General features: G+C 60.1%; 2 protein-coding genes across 2 annotated transcripts; both read left to right on the top strand.

Annotated features, from left to right (window-relative positions):
* The first annotated feature begins 1301 nt into the window (after window positions 1-1301).
* ACTG2 (actin gamma 2, smooth muscle) lies at window positions 1302-5603 on the top strand. The gene is made up of 9 exons (XM_083880608.1): window positions 1302-2271; window positions 3036-3207; window positions 3293-3421; window positions 3502-3612; window positions 4132-4216; window positions 4291-4452; window positions 4547-4738; window positions 5089-5270; window positions 5367-5603. Exons 2-9 carry the CDS (start codon window positions 3082-3084, stop codon window positions 5508-5510), a joined length of 1131 nt encoding a protein of 376 aa, XP_083736734.1. The 5' UTR covers window positions 1302-2271; window positions 3036-3081; the 3' UTR covers window positions 5511-5603.
* An 825-nt stretch (window positions 5604-6428) lies between these two features.
* Window positions 6429-9706, top strand: DGUOK (deoxyguanosine kinase; the record flags this gene model as incomplete). Its single annotated transcript, XM_083880575.1, has 7 exons — window positions 6429-6507; window positions 7410-7522; window positions 7601-7782; window positions 8201-8348; window positions 8627-8742; window positions 8839-8938; window positions 9281-9706. The coding sequence occupies 7 exons, from the start codon at window positions 6429-6431 to the stop codon at window positions 9368-9370; spliced, it is 828 nt and encodes a 275-aa protein (XP_083736701.1). The 3' UTR covers window positions 9371-9706.
* Window positions 9707-13648: the final 3942 nt, after the last annotated feature.

Here is a 13648-nt window from a genome sequence, read left to right as displayed (position 1 = left end):
CGCAGGCAGGGAGCAATGCTTATCTCCACCTCAGCAAAGAGCATGGATCTAAACGCCTCTTTTCAAGGGTTTGCCCATCCTCAGCAGCATCCCGAGAGGTTCCAGGCGTGAACGTTCCCCCCGAGGGAGGTGCTGAGGGCTGGGCAAGCGCCGGGAGTTTTGAAATGAAGCGGCTAAGCAGGGATCGCTCCGTCCACGTCCCACGCCCCTCCCGGCCTCGCCTGTGCCGTGGGATGCCTGGCGTTCCTGCGAGCATCCCGGGCCCGCCGGCGACTGGATTGGCTGCGGGGGCCAAACCTTTCCTTTTTAGGCTGCGCGTGGGCTCCCGCTCGGGGCTGCTCTGCCGCCGGCCCTGCTCCAGCCCCGCCGCGGGCCGGGATGCTCGGGGATCCCCCAGGGATGGGGGCAGCCCGGAGCTGACCCGTCCCCAGAAAGAGTGATGAGTCCTGGAGCTACTGAGGCGGGTCTGGGGTTGCTGGGACCAGCCCAGGGTTCAGCGATGTCTCTGGGCTTTGGGAATGTCCCCTTGCCTGGGTTGGGATGGGATTCTGCCACCGATTCCGTGCGACTACTGGCACAGCCGTGCTCCCTCCACATGGGGATCGGCAGCTGCTGCCTCCATCAACCCCCTTTTCCCACCCCCCACTCTGCTGGGTTTGGAGAATAATTTATTTGAAAGGTTGGGTTTTGTTGTTGTTGTTTTTGTTGTTGTTGTTGTTGTTTTGGGGGTTTTTTTGCAAGATGTCTTATATGGCAGCCTTTCCCCTTGGTGACCTCATGTTTGGCGGGGACCCAGCCAGGCTGGGGTGTGAGGTGGCAGCTGGACCCCGGGGCTGGGGCTGTGGGGGAGCACCAAATGCAGGGCCAGGGGACAAATCCAGCCCCTGTTTCACAGGGAAAGGGAACAACCTGGCAGAGCCATCCCTGGGGATGCTGGAGCTGTGAACGGACTGGCAGTGCTGGGGGGACATCATGTCCCTGTCCTGCTCTGTGGAGGTGACAGCCCAGATGGGATAGAGCCATCCCTGGGGGACACTGGAAGGATGAACAGGCTGGCAGTGTTGGGGACACACTGTGTCCCTGTCCTGGTCTGGGGGGTGACAGCCCAGAGCCCATCCCCTCCCTCTGGAATCATGGAGGACACCAGGACCTTTGGGTCCCTTGCTTGTGGTGGCACCCTGCAGCTCCTTGTCACTGCTCCAGTGCCAGGATGTCCCTGCCTTGGGTGCAGCTCAAGATCAGCCTGGGCCCCGTGTGCCTCAGTTTCCCTCAAGTTCCCCTAGCTCCAGGGGGGGGACTCTGGGGCATCTCTGCCGCCTCCCCCAGGTGCTCCGGGAGACTCCCTGGTGAGGGCCCATTGCCCTTAAAAAGGCAGCCAGGAGTTTGGGAGCTGCTGGTTGGCCTCTGCCAGGGCCAGGGGCCTCTGCGGCTCCTCTCCCACTGCCAAGGCTTAGCCACAGGGCTGGGGGTGGCCCCGGGCCCCCCAGGCTGTGTCTGGGTAGGGGGGCTCGGGGACAGCACCCACCATGTCCCTTGGGGGGTCTGAGCTCATCCCACCTCCAAAATCCTCCCAGGAGGGATCAGAACTTGGCTTGCCCTCAGTGCAGGGTCAGGATTTGCACCCACAACCCCTGGTCTGGCTCAGGCCGAGGATTTAGGGCATGAGGGGCTTTGGGATACCAAAAGCCCAAAACTGGGGGCAGAGAGAGAAAACCACGGGGAGAGGCATCCCAGAAGTGCTGGATGCCAGGGATGCAGGGGGAACCGAGGCCGGGAGGAGGCGATGCACCAACCCTGCGCGTCTCCAGCATCTCAACCATGCCAGATTCCCACCCTGGCTGCGGGGTGTCCCCACGGCAGAGCCCCAACACCCACCTCCACCCGGGTGGGGTTTCCACCCGCAGTCCCCAGCAACTGGAGTCACTTCCACCTCCTTTTTCCCAGCCCGTCGCTTATAAGGACTTGTGTCTCACTTGTTTATCAGAGCGGAGCATAAAAGGAACAGACTCACAACTGGGCCGTTGCCTCCCAAGCATCCCTACCATACATTTTCCTACAATAATTAACTGTGCTAGGTCCTACCACCAGCCCAAGGTCAATTTAATGAAATAAAACACCTTATATGGCCATATGGCCAACACACCATCACTGAGCCTATTTAGGGTCTTTGTTTAGAGAGGATCCGCCTCTGAGGTTCCTCGGGCTCGCTGGTATTTATACCCTCGGCATATCAGGGCTCGGTCCCAGAGGAAAGGAGCTCTCGCCTCTGTGGTGAGTACTGCACTGCCCAGCCCTGCTTCCCTTCTTCCTTGGAGGAGAGTGGGCAGGGAAAACATCCCGAGGGGGGTTTCAGGGTGCCCCAGAATTTATGGGGTGGCCCCAGCTTGGTATGCATGGCACGGAGGGGATGCCAATCTTGGCATGACCCCACAGCTGGGGGCCTCGCTGGAGGTAATGAGAGCTGGGCTGAGGCCAAAGCAGGTTGTGCTCTTGCAGAAATCCCTGTGATTTGGGGTTTCTTTTTTGCTTTTTGGGCTCCTGCAATGTTTTGGCTGTTTCCCTCTGGATTCAGGAGCTCATCCTCTGGCAAAGAGGGCACCCCCTGGGAAGGGCAATTATTTTTTTCCCCATTTTTGGGAGTGGATGCGAGGTCAGAGCAGCAAAACGCTGCTGAGACAGAAGCGGATAAAGAGGGCATCACCTGGCACCCCCCTGCCTGCTTTTGGGGGGCACCAGCTGGGCATGGCAGCGCCGGAGCCCCCCAGCAGGAGGCTTTGGCACCGATTTTGAGCAGCAGCTGGAGAAGGATGGAGGAGCAGCACCAGCATGGAGCAGCACCCACGGGAAATGAGCATCACCCCCTGCCAGCATCACCACACTGGGGTCAGACCATCCCTGGGCACGGCCCGTGGAGGATTTTGTGGGACTGCCCACCCTTGAGGACTCCAACACTTCTGACCTCAAAGCTGGACGTGGTGGCGCAGGACAAACCCTGTCCCCCAGCTGCTCTTTAACACCGCCTTCCCCCTCGCCAGCTTTTCCCCCAGGTCCCCCTGAGCACCAAACACTGCCAGCTTCACCATGTGCGACGAGGAAACCACTGCCCTGGTGTGTGACAACGGCTCCGGCCTCTGCAAGGCCGGCTTTGCCGGCGACGATGCCCCTCGTGCCGTCTTCCCCTCCATCGTGGGGCGGCCCCGGCACCAGGTGGGTACCAGGGAGGCCAGGGGCAGCCCCCACCCTGCTCTAATCACCAAAATGTGGCTAATGAGGCCTCTCTCGCTGGCATTAGGGTGTCATGGTAGGCATGGGGCAGAAGGACAGCTACGTGGGCGATGAGGCACAGAGCAAGAGGGGGATCCTCACACTCAAGTACCCCATCGAGCACGGCATCATCACCAACTGGGATGACATGGAGAAGGTGAGACCCTCCTGGGGTGGGGAGTGGGTGTCAGCCCTGCCTTCAGTTTGGGTGAGATGCCAATTCTTTGCCTGCCTTAGATCTGGCACCACTCCTTCTACAACGAGCTGCGTGTGGCCCCCGAGGAACACCCGACCCTGCTCACTGAGGCACCTCTCAACCCCAAGGCCAACCGGGAGAAGATGACCCAGGTATGGCACTGCAGGACCCCCACAGATAGGGCTGGACCCTCCAAAACTGCAGGAAGGGCTGGGGGATTTGGAGGTTTTGTGGGGTGGTGAGTGAGTGAGGGGTGCAGGATAAGGGCAGAGATCCTAGTGGGAAATTCCCATGCCTGATGGCCCCAGAGGTCTCTTGGCAGCTCCTGCAGGATTTGTCCCACCACATGTTCCCCACTCAGTGCATGGCCCCACATGGCTCTATGTGATGTGGTGGCTCACGTTTCTGTGCCATCCCTTGACCCACATTTTCCCACGACCCATGTGTTTCCTAGAGCAGTCTGCAGTCCCTGTCCTCCTCTGTGCCACACACTGCCCCTCGTGTCTGTGCAATGCCATCATCCACCTGTTTTTCCATGCACCACAATGATCCATGTGTTTTTCCATGCAGTGCCCTGACCCCAGGAAGGCACAGCCCCCAGGGGTTGGGGGTGGGGTGTGCTGGAGACACCCGTGCCCACCCCTCACCCCCTACCCCTTTCCTTTCCCCAGATTATGTTCGAAACCTTCAACGTCCCCGCCATGTACGTCGCCATCCAAGCCGTGCTCTCCCTTTACGCCTCCGGCCGCACCACTGGTGAGTAGGGGACCATCGGTGACAGGGACCAAGCCAGCCTGGAGTGTCCCCCCTCACCTTCTCCCTTGTCCCAGGCATCGTCCTGGACTCTGGGGACGGCGTCACCCACAACGTGCCCATCTACGAGGGCTATGCCCTGCCCCACGCCATCATGCGTCTCGACCTGGCTGGCCGCGACCTCACTGACTACCTCATGAAGATCCTCACCGAGAGGGGCTACTCCTTCGTCACCACTGGTACGGGGCCGGGGAGGTGGGCTGGGGGCCGGGGACCCCATGGTGCCACCATAGTGCCTCCAGCTTGAACTTCTCCCACCATCGTGTCTCACAGCCGAGCGGGAAATCGTGCGTGACATCAAGGAGAAGCTCTGCTATGTGGCCCTGGACTTCGAGAACGAGATGGCCACAGCCGCCTCCTCCTCCTCGCTGGAGAAGAGCTATGAGCTCCCTGATGGACAGGTCATCACCATCGGCAATGAACGCTTCCGCTGCCCCGAGACCCTGTTCCAGCCCTCCTTCATTGGTGAGCCCACCCCCAATGCCCCTAGACCCTGTTCCAGCCCTCCTTCATTGGTGAGCCCACCCCCAATGCCCCCACACCCTTTTCCAGCCCTCCTTGATTGGTGAGCCCACTCCTAATTCTCCCTGGGAGTGGTTGCCTCATCCCTACCAGTGGGCAAACAAAAAATGGCCCTTTGGAATGGGCCATTTACCAGCTCCCGTGGGTGCCCCATGGAGATGATTTGGGGCTCTCCCAAGGCCTTTGCACTGCAAATGGTGGGACAGACCCATGGGTGCCCCTGTGGCTCTTTTGGGGAGCCCTGAGGAGGCATGGGCAGGGAGCAGGGAGGTGACAGCCCTCTCCCACCCCAGGCATGGAGTCTGCTGGGATCCACGAGACAACCTACAACTCCATCATGAAGTGCGACATCGACATCCGCAAGGATCTCTACGCCAACAACGTCCTGTCCGGGGGCACCACCATGTACCCTGGCATTGCCGACCGCATGCAGAAGGAGATCACTGCACTGGCTCCCAGCACCATGAAGATCAAAGTAGGTGTTGGGTGACCAAACCATGGCCACCAGCACCCCAAACCCTCTCCTGGTGTGGGTTTGGGGGGGTGATCCTACAGCCTGATGTCTCTGCAGATCATCGCCCCACCGGAGCGGAAGTACTCAGTGTGGATCGGCGGCTCCATCCTGGCGTCCCTCTCCACCTTCCAGCAGATGTGGATCAGCAAACCCGAGTATGACGAGGCTGGACCCTCCATCGTCCACCGAAAATGCTTCTAAGCCCCTTCCCTGCCCTGTGGGGGCCCCCTGTGCCCAGGCTGGGGTATCTCACTCCTTCTCGGACCCCACTGCTCCTCCCCACTGCACATTAAAAAGCCTTTTCTCCAGCCTCTGCACCTTTCCTGGGAGATCTGGGGGTGGGAGGAGCTGGGGGAACTCAGGGTGATGGAGGGAAGGGTGGGGGAATCCTGACCTCACATTAGTCCTGCTGATGGCCTTGACTCTGCCTTGATGCCCCCAACCCCATGGCAATGCCTTTGACCCCATGTTGGTGACCCCAAAGCACCAACAATGCCATGTTAGTGTCCCCCACCTTTTGCTGATGCTTCCGGCCATTATTACCCTCAGCCTCACAATGGTGTCCCCAACTCCACATTGATGCCACCCTCAGGGGAAGCCTCCAACCCCGTTTCAGTGCCCCCGACCCTGAGCTGGTGACCCCAATCCCACATCGGGGACTTCAACCATATGTCCATGCCCTTGACCCCAACCCCCTGCTGGAGACCCCAATGTGGGTTTGGTGACGCCAACCCCATGTTGATGTCCTTGGCTCCACACTGGGGACCGCAATGTGGTTTTGGTAACCCAAACCCCATGTTGATATCCTTAGCCCCATGCTGGGGACCCCAACCCCGTGCTGGCGATCCCAATGTGGTTTTGGTGAACCGAACCCCACTTTGATGCCCTTGTGTCCCCGACCTCCCTTTTTTGTGCCCACCTCCTCTCCCCTGCCCCGCGCATTGCCTGGACGGGCTGTGGACAGCGTCTGATTTGCATAAATTACCATATCGCCCCCAGCCCCCCCGTTTCGCCCTCCCCCCCGCTGTTTCCGCCCCCCCGCCTTCTCCCCCCGCCCACTTCCCGCGCGTTGACGTCACGGGGCGGTGGCGCGCGCTGTGATTTCCATGTCATTAGCATATGACGCGGGAAGGCGGAAGCGGTGGCGGAATGGGGCGGTGCGGGGCCACCCTGCGGCTGGCTCTGGAGGGGAACATCGGTATCGGAGGGGGAACACGGGGGACAGAGGGAGCGGCGGGACCCGCGGGCCGGGGCGGGGCGGGGGGAGCGGGAGGATTTGGGGTGCGATGGAAGGGGGGCGGCGCAAGCTGGAGCATCCCGGGTTGCGAACTAATGTCTATAATTATCTTAATTATCACTGCTGTGGGTGGCACCCCAAATCCCCGAGCTCCTGGGAGCTGGGAGGGGGGATACAAAGGCTGCCCCTGGGTGAGGGACACCCAGGCTTGCGCCACGTTCCCAGGAGCGGGGATTGGGAGGGACACCCAAGCCCACGCCAGGTTCCTGCGGGTCGGATTGGACTATCCCAGGCTCACCTCACATTCCCAGGAGCTGGGGGGGGGGGCGGGGCGGTGCTCAAGCTCACCCCGTGTTCCTGGGAGCCAGAACAGGGGGACATCCAGGCTCACCCTGCATTCCCAGGAGCAGAGACCCCCACACTTACCCCATCTTCCCAGTAGCCACAGGGCGAATTCCCAGGCTCACTCCCATATTTCCGAGATTTGGCATTGAGGGACACCCAGACTCACCCCGTGTTCCTGGGAGCCAGAGCAGGGAGACACTCAGGCTCATCCCAGGTTCCCAGGAGCCGGAATGGGGAGGACGCAGGCTCATCCCACATTCCTGGAAGCAGGGATGGACATCTAGGCTCACCCTAGGATCCCGGGATTTGGAGCAGGGGCACACTCAGGCTTACCCTGTGTTACTGAGGTTGGAGTTGAGGGGACACCCAGGCTTACCGAATGTTTCTGGGATTTGATGAGGGGACACCCCACATTCCCAGAGTCCAGAGCTGGGGGAAACCCAGGCTCACCCCACATCCCCCAGAGCCAGGGTGGGGGCCACACCCAGGCTCACCCTGCTCTCCCTCCGTTCCCGCAGCCGTGGGGAAATCAACCTTCCTGAAGCTTCTGGGTGCCACCTTCCCGCGGTGGCACCTGGTGACAGAGCCCGTGGCACAGTGGCGCAAGGTGCCGGCCGGTGGCACTGCCCAGGTAACGGCGATTCTGGCCACACCCCGGCTCCGTCAGCGCCACCCCGGGCCCCCCTCATCCCCCACCGTCCCTCCGCAGGCAGCTGTGGGCTCTGCCAACCTGCTGCAGATGATGTACCAGGAGCCAGCCCGCTGGTCCTACACCTTCCAGACCTTCTCCTGCATCAGCCGCCTGAAGGCGATGCTGGAGCCACCGGACGAGGGGCCCCCTGAGACCCCCCACCCCGTGAGGGTCTTTGAGCGCTCTGTGTTCAGTGACAGGTACCCAGCACCCCAAAAAGAGGGATGAAGGGATTGGATGGGATTGGGAGCATCTACAGCAGCTGGGTTGTGATACTGGGTCCTCAGAGTGAGCAGAGCCTCTGTCCCCAGTGATGCCCAGAGTGATGCTTAATAACAGCAATGGGATTTTGGGGTAATTTTGGGGCTGCCCCATCTTCACTTGTGTCTGTTGTGGCAGCGTGAAGCCCTTTGGGCGATGCCAGGCTTGGTGGGTGCTGCACATGCCCCAGATTAGGGATTTTTGCCTTAATTTAACCACCTGTAGTTCCCTCATCAGTGTGAAAAAAGCCAAACCATGCAAAAAAAGCCAAACCATGCAAAACCAAAATGGCCATAAACTGCCCTGGGTGTGGGGGGTGACAGAGCTGCCCGGTCCCCTCTCTCTATCCCTTCTCAGGTACGTCTTTGCCAAGAACCTCTTTGAGGCTGGACACCTGCAGCCCTTGGAATGGGCCATTTACCAAGATTGGCATGACTTCCTGCTGCGGCACCTGGGGCCCCGTGCCACCCTCCACGGCTTCCTCTACCTGCGGGCCAGGCCCCAGGTGAGTGCTGAGTGCAGGAGGCCCCCAGGTCCACCTGGATCCCACCAGAGTTGCCAAAATGTTGGGGTTTCACCATAAACCCCCACCCTGGAGGAGCAGGGCCTGCTTCTCTCCCCATGGGAATGTGGGTGAGAGTCTTGCCATGGATTCCAGGGTGGGTTCTGGGGAGAAGGGGCTGCAGCATCTCCTGGGTTTATGCTTTCCACATTCCTTCCCTGCCACTGAACCCCTGTTTTCATTCATCCTGTTATCCTCCTGTCTCTGCTGTTCTCCCCCAGACATGCCTGGAGCGGCTGCGGCGAAGGGCAAGGAGCGAGGAGGGCGGGATCCAGCTCGGGTACCTGCAGCAGCTCCATGCCCAGCACGAGCACTGGCTGGTGGACAAGACCACAGAGTGAGTCCCCATCCATGCCCAGCTGTGGGGTGGCCCACTTGTTTTGGGGGTGGTTATTTGGGGTGTTTAATCCCTCTCTTCCTCTCCCTCCTGCAGGATCCACTTTGCGGATGCACGGAGTGCACCCGTCCTGGTGCTGGACGTGGACAAGGACTTTGAGCACGACGTGGCTGTGCAGGGCGTCCTCATGGCACAGGTGGGATGGCACTGGTGGCTTTCCCGTGCCATCAGAGCCACACTGGCTCTGAGCCTCCACCTCTGTTCAGTTTTCCATGGAAAAAACAATTTCCACACCGTGGGTCCGAGGTGGTTTAAACCTCAGCTGTCTCAGGGCCATCCTGGTGCCACCCTTGCACAGTCCTGGTGTGCCACCCCAGTCCATTCCTACACTATCCCAGTGCCATCCCAGGGCCATCTTGATGCCACACCAGTGCATTCCCACACCATCCCAGTGCCATCCCAGTGCCATCCAGGTGCCATCCTGGTGCAATCCCTGCACCATCCCATTGCCACCCCTTCAGGGAGGTTGTCCTTACAGGTGGAGGCCTTTGTGACATCCCTGAGCGCCGACACTTTGCCGTCACATCCCAACCCTCTCCGAGCCGGGGAAGGGGCGGCGTCCCCATGAAGATCCTGATCCCAAGGTCGAGGGACACGTCCTGGTCCCCTGCTGCCCCCTCAGCCCGTTTGTCCTGGGCCAGGGGTGGATTTGAGGTGGATCCTCAGAGCCGTGTATGGAGTTTTGGGGGACAGGGGGGGGTCCCTGTGCTCAGGGAACCAGATCCTTGCTGTGACCCCCTCCCAAGAGGATCTGTAGGGATCCCCAGCTGGGGACGCTCCCTGAAGTGGATTTCATGCACTGGCTGAATTCCGATGGAAAATCCCCGTGTTAGGGTGACACCCAACCCCCGTATTTTGTTATTTTGTATCTAATTTTTTTCCCCTTAAATTAAGAGCAAATGGCTGCAGAGCTGCTCAGTGTCTCGACCCAGGGGTGTGGAGGGTCGGGGCGGTTCTAGGGAGGACACGAGGGGATATTATTCCATTATTCCCTCAGTTTTGAGGTGTTGTGATGGGGGGGTTGACAGTGCCCTGGGGCTCTGCCAGGCGTGGGTCAGGCTGGGCTGGATTTGAGAGAAAACCAAAGGGGATTTGGCACCTAAAAGGGGGGTGGGGGATGGTGCTCGGCCTTTAGCGGGGCTGGGGGGGGTGTGAGACCCTACACGAACACAGGTGGGGCAGCTGCCCCATAGGGAGCGGGGCGGGGACTACGATGGGGGGCGGGACTGAGGTGGTGATTTGGGAGGCTGTGGGGTGCGATATGGGGCAGGGAGTAGAGGGGAGCTGGGGGGCAGTGGAACAGGATATGGGCGGGAGGGGCACAGGAGCCGGGCTGCCACCCCCTGGGATTTTCTCCAGAGACCCTACAATAGCACACAGAGCGAGACCTGCACAGACCCTGCTAACAACCCTACAAAAACAACAGAGGAGTCACAGCTGACGACCCTACAAAGCCAACAGGGTGCTGCAACCACCCCCCGACAATCCTATAAAAACAACCCGGTGCACCCCCGCACTCAGCGACCCTACAACAACAATCCCCACACCCAACAACCCCACAACGAACCCTCCCCCAACAACTCCTACCCCCGTTCTCCCCAAACCCTTCCCCAGCCGCGGGGCGTACCCCCGCGCCCCCTCCCCGTTATCCCTGAGGCTCTGGGTGCCCCCCGAGCGCGGGGGCGGCCGAGGGGCGGCCCCGGGCGCTGGGCCGGAGTCCCCCGGCCGCCCGGCGGGTCCCCCCGAGCGGGCGCTGCAGAACAAAGGAAGCAGCAGAGCAGGAGCGGCAGCAGCAGCAACGTGCGGCAGCTCCGCGGGTCCCCTCGGGGTGCCGGCGACATCCAGAGCCGCCCGCCAGCCCCTCTGGGGTCCCCGCCATCCCCCGCCGCCGGGAGTGCACTCAGCCCGGGGTCGAGCCCCCGCAGCCCCCCGTTCCCAAGGGGGGGCCGGATCCCTTTTTTTTTTCCGGTAAACGCTCTTTTCTGTCTAAATTTGGGGAGTGGGGAGCGGGGGAGGTGGAAAGTTGCCGGTGCGCGGCTGAAGTTGTGAAGTTGTGCGAAGCCGCGCGGGTTTGAGGGGGGAAAAAAAGAGAAAAGGAAAATGGGGTTGGAAGAAATAAGGGGTGGGATTAAAAGCGGGGAGGCAGCACCCCGGTTTGGGGAGGGGGGGGGACTCGGGGGCAGGAGGGGTGGGGAGCCAGCGGGGCCGCCGCCCCGGGGTGGAATCGGCGTGGAAATTAAAAGTCGGGGTGACTCGAGGCTTCGCTCGGCGCTGTCCCCGCAGAACTCCGCGGTGTTCCCAGGGCAGGGGACACGGTGACCCCGGGATGTCCCTGTTGCTGGGCAGAGGGCTCGGCCAGCCCGGGCCAGCCGCCTCCCCGGCAGGGGGAAGCCCCGAAATCTAACGCTGCCCCCCGGGATGGAGATGGAGAGGCACGAGGGGCTCCGCAGGGAGGTGAGCGATCCCCAGGTCCCCCAAACCTATCCGTCCCACCTGTCATCCCCACACCTCTTCCTTTTCAGGGTGATTTGTGGCCCCTTTGTAACGTCACCGTGACTTGGAGGGGGGTCGTCGGGGTGGGCAGGGAAAGCCCCTCCTTGTTTGGTGGATGGGTTTGTTTTTTAAAGGGTATTTCCGTGGGAAATTGGACTTTCTGCTGCCTTAAAGGCCACTTTGATGCCTTAACCCCCCCAAAAAAATAATTTCAGCTCGTCCCTGGGGCATTCCCGAAACAGCGCTGCGGGACGGGTGGAACAAGACCCACTTTTAAACCGAATTCCTTGGAATTTCTTGGCGTGAAAGAGCAAAACGCTGCATGAAACCCACCCGGGTGCCGTTGCGGGGTTTCCCCAAAAAGAAGGGGGTGGCAAGGAAGGGGAAGGCAGAGCCGTGCCCGGGGGGAGCATCTCGGAGCTAACAAGTTGCAGCATTTTCTTCACCCAAAAATTCCAACGCCTTCCTTTGGCACTTCTGGTTTTACCAGCCGGGGTTGTTGTAACCGGGATCTTGCATTTTGTACCCACGCAAGAGCCAAGAAAAAGGGGGGTTGTTCCAGCTTGGGGGGGTCTCCAAAGTGGGAGGGAGAAACATCTGTTTGGCGTTGATTTTTGGTGCTTCTCACCACCACCACCAAAAAAAAAAAAAAAAAAAAAAAAAAAAAAAAAAAAAAATTGGCGCTGCTTATTTTTGTGGTATCGGAGGGTGATCAGCTTCCCTGCGCCTCTGAGTTGTATCCAGTGGGTTTTTCCCTTGGCCAGGCAGGGGAAGGACTTTGCCCTTGGCAAAACGCCGGTGAAAACTGAAAACTGACGGTGAGTGTTTGTCCCCGGCGCCTTTCCAGGCAGGATATGGGGAAAAAGATGATTTACTAGGATGCTGCTCGGGGCAGGGCAGGCAGCGGTGGGATCCCAGGAGCCGGGGACGGTGCCGGTGGCTGGGCCAGGGTGTGCCGCAATTCCCACGTCCCGCCGTCTCTGCCGGCGTGGTTTGGCAGCCGGAGCCGGCCGGGCAGCCAGCCCCTTCCCAGCACCAGTTCCACCAGTTCCTCCGGCTCGGCCAGGCCCGGGAGAGCCGGCTCTGCCCTCGCAGCTCTGGCTGGGGCTCCTGCTGTCCCCTTGGGGGCTGATTTCCTGCTATGTCCCCATCCGTGAGGGTCTGGGAGAGGAGGAAGAGGAGGATGAAGATTTAAGAGGTCAAGGTTTAGCTCTGCTCCCATGGCGCGGCTCTGTCAGACCCTCTCCTGCCTTCTCAGGCGGCTCTGGGTGTCTTTCCCATCATTTGCATAACTAACCAACGTCTTGGAAAGCCGCTCATTAGCGCGGAACACGAGGCACAGCCCCGCTCCACACCGGAGCTGCTGGTGCCTGCCCCAACCGAGGGAAGGATGCTCCGACCTGTCCCCCTCAGCTTTGGGGAACAAACCCTAAATAAACCCCACAGAAAACCCCATTCCCAGCAGGAATGGGCACACCAGGCCCCCAAAACTGCTTTGTTGGGTGGCGGAAATGGGACATGGCAGAGCTCAAGGTGTCCCTAGCGTGTCCCTGGGGCATTCCGCATTCGAAAATTCGCGTTCATCCTGGAAATTAGAGCCCCTAACTGAATTTGGCAGCCAGGCTCGGGGCCGAGCACTGGCGATTAGGGATAATCTCATTTAAAGCATTACTAATAAAAGTTACTAAATTTGTCCATCTCTGAGGCTTTCCCTGGAGGGTTGAGATGGGATTTTTTTTTTTCCTCACCAGCGTGAAATTGCTCCAAAACGTGCCCGGCATCTCCAAAAAAAGCATTGGGCTGATGGATGGGATGAAGGACAGGCAGGGTTTGGCTCGTTTTCATTCAGCACATGCCGGTGTCACCTGCAGGACGTCACCCGCCTGCTGGGGACTGTCCTCGGGTAATCCGGGGGGATTCTCACCATGTCCGTGCCTGGAAAATGGAAATATTTCCAGTCTTGGCTGTGATGTGAACAGCTCAAAGGGCTCGGGAGCAAATCCGATGGACGCTGGAGCGGAGGAGGAGGATGGGAGGGAAGAGGCATCTGTCGGAATTAAATCCCTGCGCGCTTTTTGCTGGGAGTTCTTGCCCGGCAGAGCCGAGCTGGGCCAGGTAAAGAGGGTTTGCAACCTGCCGTGTGAGGCTGGAAATTTGGGGAAAAACCAGTTCCCAGCTCCAGTTGATCCCATTTATTCCCCTGTGAGTCGTGTCTCTCGGAGCAAAGGTTGGGTCCCGGTGGGCTCTTGGCTCACGTGTGGCTTTTTCAGGAAGAAAAAGGGACTACTGCTCCAGGGAATGTTGCAGGGATGGGGATGTCATGTCCGTGCTTGCACTTCCACCTGGACTCGGG

This window comes from Zosterops lateralis, assembly GCF_965231275.1.
Source record: "Zosterops lateralis genome assembly, chromosome: 30".
Lineage (NCBI taxonomy): Eukaryota > Metazoa > Chordata > Aves > Passeriformes > Zosteropidae > Zosterops > Zosterops lateralis.
This window is presented reverse-complemented; position numbering and strand designations above follow the sequence as displayed.

Excerpts from the sequence above, each read along its gene's own strand:
- ACTG2 (XM_083880608.1), top strand. The coding sequence starts at position 3,082 with ATGTGCGACGAGGAAACCACTGCCCTGGTGTGTGACAACGGCTCCGGC. Across the intron at positions 4,739-5,088 it reads GTTCCAGCCCTCCTTCATTG|GCATGGAGTCTGCTGGGATC; the intron begins GTGAGCCCACCC and ends CTCCCACCCCAG. Across the intron at positions 5,271-5,366 it reads CCAGCACCATGAAGATCAAA|ATCATCGCCCCACCGGAGCG; the intron begins GTAGGTGTTGGG and ends ATGTCTCTGCAG.